Source organism: Squalius cephalus, assembly GCF_949319135.1.
Source record: "Squalius cephalus genome assembly, chromosome: 16".
Lineage (NCBI taxonomy): Eukaryota > Metazoa > Chordata > Actinopteri > Cypriniformes > Leuciscidae > Squalius > Squalius cephalus.
The window spans coordinates 30003935-30016081 of NC_137137.1; the positions used below are offsets into that span (position 1 = coordinate 30003935).

Here is a 12147-nt window from a genome sequence, read left to right on the forward strand (position 1 = left end):
TTTATTACACCGAACATTTCTTAGCTCTCTATTTATTGTTTCTTCCATTTCATCTGGATTCTTATGTGACATAAATAAGTTTGTGTCGTCAGCAAATAAAACTTTGTGTAATGCCATTGTGGAATTTTCTAAATCATTTATATCAATTAAAAAAAGCAGAGGGCCCAAAATGGATCCCTGAGGGACTCCACATGTAATGAGTTTACTTATTGAAATTTGTTCGTTAATACTTACATACTGCTGTCTACCAAATAAATAACTTGTGAACCAACTAAGGCCTAATCCTCTAACTCCATAATGGTGTAATTTATTCAATAGGATGTCAAAATCAATAGTATCAAACGCCTTAGATAAATCTAAAAAAATACCAATACCGCTGTCACCTTTATCAATGGCATCATTAATCTTTTCAATCAGATCGAGTACCGCCATGCATATGGTTCTTTCTTTTCTAAAACCATATTGAGAAGAAGCAATAATATTAAATTTTTCAAGGTAGCCATATAGCCTATTGTACACTACTCTCTCTAAAACCTTGGAGATTGTGGGCAAGATTGATATTGGACGATAATTGCACATATCATTTTTATCCCCAGATTTAAACACTGGTATAATTCTGCCAATTTTCGTCCATTTTGGTACAATTCCAGAGAGCAGAGAGAGATTAATACAATAAGTCAATGGCTCCATGATATTAAGTGCTATGGCTTTCAGAATTTTACTACAAATTTCATCCTCACCAGCAGTGTACGAGCTTCGTAAACTTGTAATTATTTTATAGACTTCATCGCAATTAGTTGGTTTCATAAAAAAAGAATTTGCATAAGAGCCCCGCAAGTAATGGTCAAAAGTGATACCCTGAGGTTGAACTATTTTGTTAGAGAGTTTTTCCCCAATAGAGTTAAAGTTATTATTAAAATTATTTGCTAAATCAATGTCATGCATATATTTATTACCCAAGTTTGAGTGTATGCCCACAGCATTTGGAAGCACAGCGTTGTTTTTGCTCTTGTTAAGGTCGGACTTCATTCAGCACTTTCCAAGACCTCTTAGAGTCACCCTGTGATGCTTTTATGAGGTATGTATAGTGGTTACTTTTACTTATCCTTATTATATTAGTAAGTTTATTCCTGTAACTAATATATATATTCTTGTTCAAAGCACTTGGGCATTTTAAGAAACGTTTATAAAGCTTATTTTTATGGGTGTTAGATTTTAAGATACCCTTTGTGAGCCAGGGGTTGAGACCAGTTGCACGATGTCCGGCGTTCTTTTCAGGGATAGTACAACAAATAGAATTTGTAATTTCATTTATCAAGTTATCATAAGCAATATCAGGATCGTTGCAGTCATAGACTGCTTTCCATGTTTTAGCCTGTAAGTTTTCATTCAGTAGTTTCAGAGTTCTCTCATTTAGTACTTTAATTTTTGTTTTTCGCCGTGGTAATTCATTCTTGTTTGCAAAATCTAAAAACAATACAATCGGAAAATGGTCAGTAATGTCAGATAACACAACTCCAGTTTAGTATTTCGAATATTTGTGATGATATTGTCAATAACTGTCCTAGTGGAGGACATTACTCTGGTAAATTGATTTATGGTACAAAAAAAAGATAATGAATGCAAGGTATTAACAAAGTCTCTTTTTACAACGTCATCTTTGGAGACATCAATATTGAAGTCCCCAAGTATGACACAATCTTTGTTTTTCTTGTTTATGGAGAATAAAATGTCCTCCAGCTTACCCTCGAAAGCGTCAAGGTCAGAGTCAGGAGGCCGATAAATCACTCCTACTATAATTTTTTTTGCATTAGTGAGAATTATCTCAACAAAAAGTGAATCAGAATGATTGTCATCTAAGACAATATCATCACAAACATTAATATGATATCTGGAGTGAACATATAAACAAACACCACCACCAGTACGCCCAAGCCTATTTTTAATAATGAGCTTATATCCATCTAGAATATCAGTAAAGGTCCTATCATTAAGCCAGGTTTCACTGCAACCAATAACATCAAAGTTACAGTCAGAGTTAGAAAGTAAAGTAGCTAATTCTTAATGGTGTTTACCCAAGCTTCTAATGTTAAGGTGCAGAAATGAGTAACTGTTTGTATTATTTAAACTTTTTAATTGTTCAGGAGTGTAATATCTGCAATTTAAATTATTATCTATATCAATACAATGTTTTACATCCTCTCCATCATAATTCAATTCATCAAAGGCCATGTGAAAAGATAGTATCGTATTTAAATTGGTTGGCCAAAGATCATATAAAAATAAAAATAAAAATAACATATACACACAAAACCCATACATACATACATACACGTACATGTTTTCACAGATAACGTTGATCTACTGCTATAGTAAACTAAGCTAGCTCCCTATTTAATTAGCTCTCTACCCACAACATTATGTTGAGAGCTTATAAGAAAAATAAATTAGGGCCAACAGTAATGTAATAATCTCAAAAATATAACTTTAAACGCTATACTTCAGAAGAAAACAAAATTGCTCTCCCCTTTTTGAAATGCTTAAATAAAATACCAGAACACATGATAGGGGAAGAGTGATCCAACCATAAATCCCTGCTGAGAGTTTAGAAGGTCACAGTTTGAAAAATATGTCATGAATGTGGTGTAATGCTCTATTTAATAACTGACTGACATATGCTTTGTGAGTTTAGATATGGAAATTTACATTTGTAATCGCTGAATATAGTGGTTTAAGCAAATTGAAATGTGTTTTAAGAAAACTAACTCAAGAATATGAGCCTGATTCTCAAACGACTAGCCACTGCACATCTGCTTCATCCAACAGGCAATTTTAAACAATGTCTCTCAGTAGCATTTACATTTTCCTTGTTGGCTTTACTAATTGTTTCTTTTTCAAAGTTTCTTGCTCAAAACAGTTCAGCTTAGAAGGAGATTACTTATTGGGTGGCCTTTTCACTTTACATGAAATTGACCATGAGACACCCCTGTTCTCCCCAGAGACCACTGAATGTTTCAGGTAAGCAAGGATTTTTTTTATCAGTCAGGTTGTCAATATGCAATATTGTAAATCACAGCAGCATTTGCTCAAAGTCAAATTTATGAAGTGAAAATTCAGTTGCATGCTATTAACTTCCTCACTGATGTTTTCAAGGCACAGTCCCTCAAAATCTGGCTATCAGATGTTGCAAGTTATGAGGTTTGCTGTTGAAGAGATTAATAACTCCACCACTCTTCTGCCCAATGTTTCTTTGGGCTATGCCATTTTTGACCATTGTTCTAATACAAAGAATATCCCTTCAGTTTTAAGTTTTATTTCAAAGAATGGGTCAATAAAACCTAAAGAAAAACTGAACTATCAGCCTAAAGTGATTGCTTTAACAGGGCCATTGGGAAGCACACAAACTATTACTATTGCTCCACTATTCACAATGGACCTTATACCTATGGTAAGTTAAGCTTCTTTTTATACAGTTTATATAGCAAAATACTTACTGCCCTTTGTTCAGGACTACACATTTATTATATTCAGTAAAATGCGAATGAATTGTTTATAATTTTTTTTTTCTTCTGTTTCAAAGGTGAATTATGGAGCTTCTAGCTATGCATTAAGCAACAAACTTAAGTATCCTGCTTTTGTAAGAACAATCCCTAGCAACAAAAACCTGATAGAAATGATTATTCACATCATTCAATGGTTTGGATGGAACTGGGTTGCCTTTCTTGGTAGCCAAGATGATTACAGTTCAGACGGACTAAAGCTGTTTAACACGTATATAAGAAATACTGGCATTTGTTTGGCCTACCAAGAGAGTCTAAGCCTAAATGCAAACTACAGTCTAACAATTCAAAAGATTAATATGCTCAATATCAATGTCATTGTTGTTTTTGCTATGCCACAATATGCAAGCAACATTATCAAAGCAGCCATAGCAAACAACATCCAAGACAAAGTATGGATTGCAAGTCAAGCATGGGCTATGAATCAACAGCTTCCCAGAGAGCCAGGAATTGGGGAAATTGGCACAATCATTGGTATTACAGAGAGATTGTTGACATTGCCTGGATTTAATGAATTTGTCTATAAAGACAAGAGATCAACTGATGTCACCCATAATGAAGAGAGTGACATCCAGAGTAAGAGTAAGACATGTAATCAAGTTTGTGATTACTGCACATTGTGGACCGCAGAGGAGATTATAAATGAAAATCCCACATTCTCTTTTGCCATCTATGCTGCCATATACACCATAGCTCATGCATTACATAAGGTTCTGCAGTGCGACATGAATGGATGCCGCAAAAACACAGTGGTAAAGCCATACATGGTAAGAGAATTCATTTGAATTTATGACAAGTTGATCAATATATTAATTACATTATTGAAGCAACAATGTTTTCATTAAATATTGTTCATATTTTTATGAAATTGCATATTATATTATTTACAATAATTTAATAACTAAATAAAACAATATTTATATTAACTTATTAAAGTTATAGTAATATTATATTTTGTCTTTTTTGTTCAATAATCACCACAACTCACAACAGCTTGTGGGAGAAATTAAGAAGTTGGATTTTCCACTCAATGGTCGTCAGGTGAAATATGATGATAATTATGATCCACCCATCAATTATGCAGTTGTGCTCTGGCACACTGATGTAAATCCTCCACAGTTTGAGATAGTGGGCACATATGATACATATCCAGAACTGACTTTTACAATCAACAACTCTCTCCTGCCCTGGCATAACAACGGTTCTGTAAGTCTTCATTTGATGAGCCTTTATCTAAACATTTAGCTTTATAGATTCCAGTTTTTCCTCAGTCAATTTAGCAAATTTCTCCAAATGAAGGTCAATGCTTTTTCATGTTTGAAATCAAGATCTGAGAAATGTGTGTGTGTTTAAAGGAATTATGTAATTAGTATTTAATTTGTTTATGGAAAAAAACGTAGTGTTCAGATGGTTAAGTTAATTGTTTGTAAAAAAAAATTAATTAAGAAAAACTGTAACTTTACTTACACATTTTCTTATTCTTTAAAGGTTCCTTTCTCAAACTGCTCTGCTGAGTGCAAGGAGGGATTTTCAAGGCAACCTGAAGGTTTTCATAGTTGCTGTTTTACATGTAAAAAATGCCAGCGTAACAGCTATGTGGATCATTCTCGTAAGTACCTTAGGATGTGGTCAATGACACCTTGTCCTTGGTACTTAGTTTCTTCTGTCCATTTTATCACCACAATATACTTTATGGTGCTTTTTTTAAGTGTGATTTGAAGGCAAACTATTTTCCCACATCCATTTAATTTCTAGTTTTGTTATAAAACTAGGTCCTAGAAAATAGCCTAGGTCCTTAATGTAATCTGCTATCACTACATGGCACAAGCTGGTTGCATCTGCAGCCACTGAGCTTGACGCTCAACATTTAAACGGACAGTAGCCTATGGAATTTTTCGCCACTAGGGGTCGCTTACCTCTTTACAATAACAAAGGCGTAGATTGATGAAGCAACATTTGCTAAGAATTATGGATCTTGTCGTCAACGTCAAGCCGACCGATCTAATAATGTTTATGGATGACTGAATACATCGATGCTTTTATCATGACTGTGATATAAAGCAGTTCGGGATTGCTAAGAGTCCGCGGGACTCGCGTCGTGTGTGGAGCTGTATGTCCCGCGGATATAAAAGGAATATGGACATTTCATTCTACCGAACTACACGCAGAATTACTCACAGGCAGAGAAAGTCTAATGAGGGGAGAAGAGCCACTCAATAAACTTCCGGTTGCAGTTCCACTCTTGTTCCATATGAGGGCGCTCACATGACGAGTGCAGAATGAATGGAGGTCTATGGAGCTATACCGCTCAAAATCCACTTTTCTTAGGATATAATTTTTTGTCTAGTAATTTGAATGTTGTTTTCGAAAGGGGATGCAAAGAAATTACACATTGCTTGGTGTTAGATTTTTTTGAGTCACTTATTTGCTTTAAAAAGTCTTTTAAAATGTCAATGACGTCAGAATGCTGACGTCATTAGCAGAATGCTAGCGTGTTATGGGCAACAACAACTCAACCTGTAAGAAATCGAAAAGAAATAAGTACTCGTTCATTCAACTTTCAATCTATAACCCATGTTGAACTTGCAAAACCTACAATCAAATCTGAGATTTCTCAACGGCAATCGGGTGAGGGAGACAAATTTAGCCGTCTAGCTCCATTGACTCCCATTCATTTTGCACTCATGGCGAGCGCCCCCAGTGGAACTCTGATTGGAACTACAATCAATAGGACTTAATAGGGCGTTGGAGTGAACAGGCTTTCCGTAGACGGGCTTTGTCACAGGGCAGTTTATTAGACAAATTAAACTTGTGAGGTAACGCAGCGCTGTTTCACTTGGTCTAACATTACACTAGCACACTAAACTGCATTTGAGTGTGTTGAAATGTATGTGTTAGTTTGTCTGTATGAGACTAGCAGTAAGCTAGATCAACATTAGAATAACATACAGATCATATTCTGACATTTTATCATTGTTGAACTATATAACATTGATTAGTTTTATGTAAATGTGCTCACCTGTTTAATAAAGTACATGTAGGAGCGGTCGAAGTCTTGGACGTGGAGCTCTCGTTTATATACTGTCTATGGTATTTAGATGCTCTTGGCATCTCGAAAACACCGCGCTGATATTGATTCTCGTTTTAGTTCTCCTTTTTTATCCAAAGTCTGCTTGCCATGGTCTATAATGTTTGAACGAAACAACAACAGCGTGCAAATAGACATTGCGAACTACACATTTGTCCACGTCTGTCGCTTTGGTTACTATCAGAGGGCTCTGGTTCATAGCTCTGGTTGCTATGGCAGCACGAGCGGAAACCAGGGACAACGCGGATATGACCCCATTGACTGTGACAAAACGGAAATAAAGAAACGGGACGTGTCTTCGAATTAATTTACAAATTTCTCCTGGTTTGAAAGTTGTTGGAAACAGTCGGGATAATGTAAGTACACAACTAAAAAAAATATATAACATACATATAGTGATTTTTGCTATTTTTAAAGCAAAAAAGTTACATATTGTGCCTTTAAATAGTTTGGCTCTATGTTTGTGAACAAATCTTATTGCAGCAAGCAATCAGAAACCCTCCACATACAGCTCAGCTGATATAATATATATATATATATATATATATATATATATATATATATATATATATATATATAGGCACAGAGCAGAGTATGTCAGTGTAGTGGAGTATTTATTGAAGGTTCAAAAAGAGGAGGGGAAATTGGTGGTACTCCATTCACTTACAGTGTACAGTGAGAACATTCACTATATTGCAACAAACTACATAGCACTAAACCTCATGACCATACCATATCTTATTACAACGCATTCTCATCCTAGGGCGTCATATACTGACGCTTTTGACATTTCGCACAGAGCTTTGTTCGGTTATGGGTAGGTTTAGGTCTGGGGTAAGGTTAGAGTTAGACCGCTAGGAGGCGCCTTCTGGCCCATATCTATCTGCGTCTCATATTGACGCTAAAGGGTGCCATGTGCGTTCGATGTAGACGAAATGTCAAAAGCGTCAGTATATGACGCCTTGGGATGAGAACGGGCTACACACTGGATATATATTACAAACATGATGGATTTTTTTCACAACAACATTTCACTTAAAGGGGGGGTACAATGGTGTTTCATGTATTCAGAGTTGTTTACAGTGTTAAAGAGATGGATTCTCATGCATAACATGGCCAAAGTTTTTAAAAAATATTTTGGACGAATAACAGAGAATTTCTGTGCCGAAAATCTTACTTCCGGGTTGGTACAAGTTTCGGCTGTTTTTTTTTCGACCGTGGATCTAATGACGTAGATCAGAGTGGAATTCCTTATATGAGCATTTCTCCCGGAAAAGCGCGGCCGCGCACACGTCGACCAGAGGAGAGCGAGACCGCGCACATCAACGCGCTTCAACAGGAAATCATCGGCAGCGCTGCATAGTGTCTCCAAAGTGTGTTTTTGGATGTGAGGGAAAGCTTCCCAAAGAACCCAGCGTTAGGAACAGTGGATGCAGATTGTTGTGTAGTTGTGTAGACTGTTTGTTCCCTGCATTTCGACGATGAATGTTTTATAAACAAAGCCCAGATCGACGGATTCTCTCTATGGCTCTGGCTTCGCCCACACGGCCCACCTCCAGACGCTCGGGTTTTTTCGGAAAGACTCGGTACAGCCTATCTTTAAACTAAAGAAACTAATAAAACTAAAGACTTTTTGGAGATATGAAGGATGCAATACTACTCTATAGGTACTCAAGATTAACAGGAGATTGAGTGAAAATGAGCATTTCACCCCCCCTTTAATGTTGTCTTGAAACCGACAACCACTAATACAAAGACAAGATCAGACCAAGACTAACTGAAAGTGAGGACTATACTTAGAGAAACACTAGGGACAAAACAAGATGAATAACTAGACACAGGTGAGACACATGATGGTAAATCAAACACCATGGCAACAGATGTCAGAGACAAAGGAAAGGAAACTGGAACTGGAAACAGTGCAAAACTAACAGGCTAACAACTCAAACAAAACTCAAACCCAGAAACAGACTAACCCTAACACTTGCATAATTTGCTACTGAATAAACTGATTGTTAAAAATACTTTTTTGAAAATTGTGAAACTGTTCTGTTCAAGTGATTATACCAAAATGTTCTCATTACATATTAGCCTACAATGATGTTGTGAAACAAATATTTGGAAAGAAAACATATATCCACCTTATTCTTACGCCCCATGACGCTTTGTTCAAATTATTGGTGTAACTTCCGTTAAGCTGTAAACAATCAGGGAAAAGCTTGGTCTATGAATGTAATAATATGTTTAAAAAGATTGTCACAATGAGATGACATTATTCTACTCACTCTTCAACCATCGAACATTAAAAAGACATTTAAAAGTGTAAAAGCATCAACAAGGTACTTGTCATGGTACAGACCATGACTAACCCCAAAACGTGATTCTTTCCACAGCAATAACGGACAGGTTAAATATCACTGTAGTAATATATTATGTAACATACGTTGCCTTAATCAAAAATTGTATTTACCTGTGAAAACAAACCTGGAAAGTTACGTGGATTTGAAGAGAATTAAATTAAATCAGGAGAACAGACCACAAATGTGCAGTATAGGTTGTCCTTTTTACATACTATTACAGCAGAATTCAAATGGAAAAAATAAAATAATCATGAGGAAAAGAATGCAGCGACTGAAAGACTTGACATAGATGTTCTTGTTATAAAATGTCACAGTAAAATACCAAGTGCTATGTTGACAGCTCATTCAGTCAAACTGACGGATCAGCTTTATTTGTACATTATGATTTGAAATGATTAGTTTCAGTCATTTTGAATGGAAGTTCCCCCAAACCGGAAGTGCCACCCATAATTTAAAACGCATTAAGATCATCAGAAATAAGGCGAATAACTGTTTTGAAAGAATGACTGTGTGAACAGTTTGGATTTTTGTACTTTTTATTTTTTTATTTTTTTCACCTTGTGAAAATAGTACTAAAGCGAATAAAAAACTGTACAAAATATTCTTTTAAAGGATAATTATTCTTTTTAAAAGTATGCTTAAGTATAGGCCCTACTGTATTTCTTTTCACATGCTTATGGGTTTTTGGCAAAATGCTATTTTAAACATTTATATTATTTTACTCTTTTTCAGGAGACCCCTATACCTGTTTTCCATGTGCAGAGAGTGAATGGTCTGATGAAGGCAGCACAACATGTAAGACACGTTCTGTTCTCTATCTTCAGTTCACAGAAATCCCATCAATCGCTGTCATGGTGTTTGCCATATGCATAATTATTTTACTTATTGCCATATTTTGCCTTTTCTCCTACAATTACAACACACCAGTGGTGAGGTCTGCTGGTGGTAGCATGTGTTTCCTGATGTTGACGTCTTTGATTTTGTCTAGCATAAGTGCATTCTTTTTTTTTGGACAACCCACAGTTGTACATTGCCACCTGAGAAATGCCATTTTTGCATTTTTCTTCACTGTCTGTCTTTCATGTTTGACTGTCCGTTCCTTTCAAATTATTTGTGTTTTTAAAATGGCTGCTCAGTTCCCTAGGGTGCACAGCCTTTGGGTAAAGCACAATGGACAGTGGCTCTTCATTGCATTTGCTTCTGCCATTCATTTAATTTCTTGTGTGATATGGATGACTGTCTCTCCTGTCGAACCCATCGCTGACTCATGGACTTATAAGGACCAAATTATGCTCATCTGTGAAAGGGGGAACATGATAACATTAACCATAGTTGTGTTTATAAGTTGGTTTCTTAGTTTCCTGTGTCTCCTGTTTTCTTACATGGGAAGAGATCTGCCGAAAAATTACAATGAGGCCAAATCAATAACCTTCAGTCTCATTTTATACTATCTGACCTGGATTGTTTATTTTACAGCATACCAATCTTTCAAGAGCAAATATATCATCCTTTTGAATGCATTGGCCCAGATATCCAGTATAAATGGAATTCTCTTTAGCTATTTCATACCAAAATCTTACATCATAATATTCCAACCACAAAAGAACACTCCAGCATACTTTCAAACATCTATTCAGAATTACACCCAAACCATTAGTAAGACTTAAACTTAGACTTTAGTCTTTGTGTACCCACTTTATTTTTAACATAAGAGCAGGTGCTGCCATTAATAGCTTTAATGTGCGAGGCATCCGTTCTCATCCGCTTCCAGTTATTTTAGCTGTACACAAGCTTGATATTGCAAACTTTTATTTATTATCATATTATTTGTAGCACAAATAGTTCTAGTTATTTACCTATAGAAGCGGATTAATCGATTATCCTGATTATCCTGCACATCCTGCACATTCACAGAAAATAGCTTACTTTTGAGTTGCAAATAAGGTGGATCGAATGTGAACTCTTAAACTCTGTGTTAGTGGCCTTTACTATTATTTTACCACAATCTTATAGAAACACGTAGGAAATGTATGAGAATGGAGATCTATTTTGAGGTCCAGTCTGAATTAAGATACTATGTTAATTTTGACAATAAAAAGAGTAATTTAAATATTTATAAAACTTAAATGCTTGCATTAACAGTTAAGTGTAATGTAATGTAAACACAAATGCTTGTTTTTAACTTGTAATAAAGAGCACCTTCAAAACTTCCCTAACTTGGTGTCCAGGTAATACATAGATTTGTGAAGTTTGGATGGTTGACATCATACTGACTGGCTGCCTACTCAAACTCACACGTGTAACAGTATGTAATGGTATAATACATTTAAGTATGCAAGTAACAAGACTTTTCATTACAATTTGTTTGATCGATCAGCATGACATTTTTTGAACCTGTGAAAAAAGTACATTTTAGAATGTCCTGGTGTGTATTTGGCATGTCCCAGTTTTGCTTTAATGACAGAAAAATTACATTAAAGCTGGGGTAGGTAAGAATGGTCTAAAAAACTTATTTTTCAAATTTGTTTAAACTTTCTGTATATATCAATACATAATTAAAATGTAAGTATTCTGAAAAAGAAAGTATAAAAATCGAGTGTATGTAGACCTCTAACGACTGTTTTGAAGACAGCTCATTATTTCCATTCAGTCCACCCTCTCCCTTCTGGGGTCCTTTCAAAGCCACGCCCCCAAAACACATGAACGCGCGACTCCGACCGAAGACGCATTATTTACCTGAGACAAGCGGAGAGGAAGGAGCGCAGTGCATGTAGCATCATGTCAGAATCACATGTAATGTAACTTTATAACGTTGCACTCTTTCTATGAGTTATAAATAGCCAGCAAGATAATATAACGGTAACTAACGTTGCAGTAGGCTATGTAAATAATTATTCTAGCAATATGTAATGCTAAATAAGGTTTGCTAGTACATTATTTTAGCAACATGACAAGCCAGTGAATTAGCAGGTTTCAATTGTTGCTTTGCACAGTGCGTGACATTTTATCTGTATGTTATGCGGCTAGAGTTTTAACACTGAGTCAATGGGCTCCGACGGGCTTGTTTATCGTCATCGGTCCCGTTTACCTGTCTTTGTTGTATGAGCAGGTTCCACTCGAGAAATTGGTAGTTTTGGTT

General features: G+C 35.8%; 1 protein-coding gene across 1 annotated transcript; it reads left to right on the forward strand.

Moving 5' to 3' along the window:
* Positions 1-2839: 2839 nt before the first annotated feature.
* LOC307173767 (taste receptor type 1 member 1-like) lies at positions 2840-10675 on the forward strand (the record flags this gene model as incomplete). The annotated part of the gene is made up of 6 exons (XM_079897145.1): positions 2840-3018; positions 3154-3448; positions 3581-4327; positions 4554-4766; positions 5049-5169; positions 9741-10675. The coding sequence occupies 6 exons, from the start codon at positions 2840-2842 to the stop codon at positions 10673-10675; spliced, it is 2490 nt and encodes an 829-aa protein (XP_079753271.1).
* Between the last annotated feature and the right edge of the window lie 1472 nt (positions 10676-12147).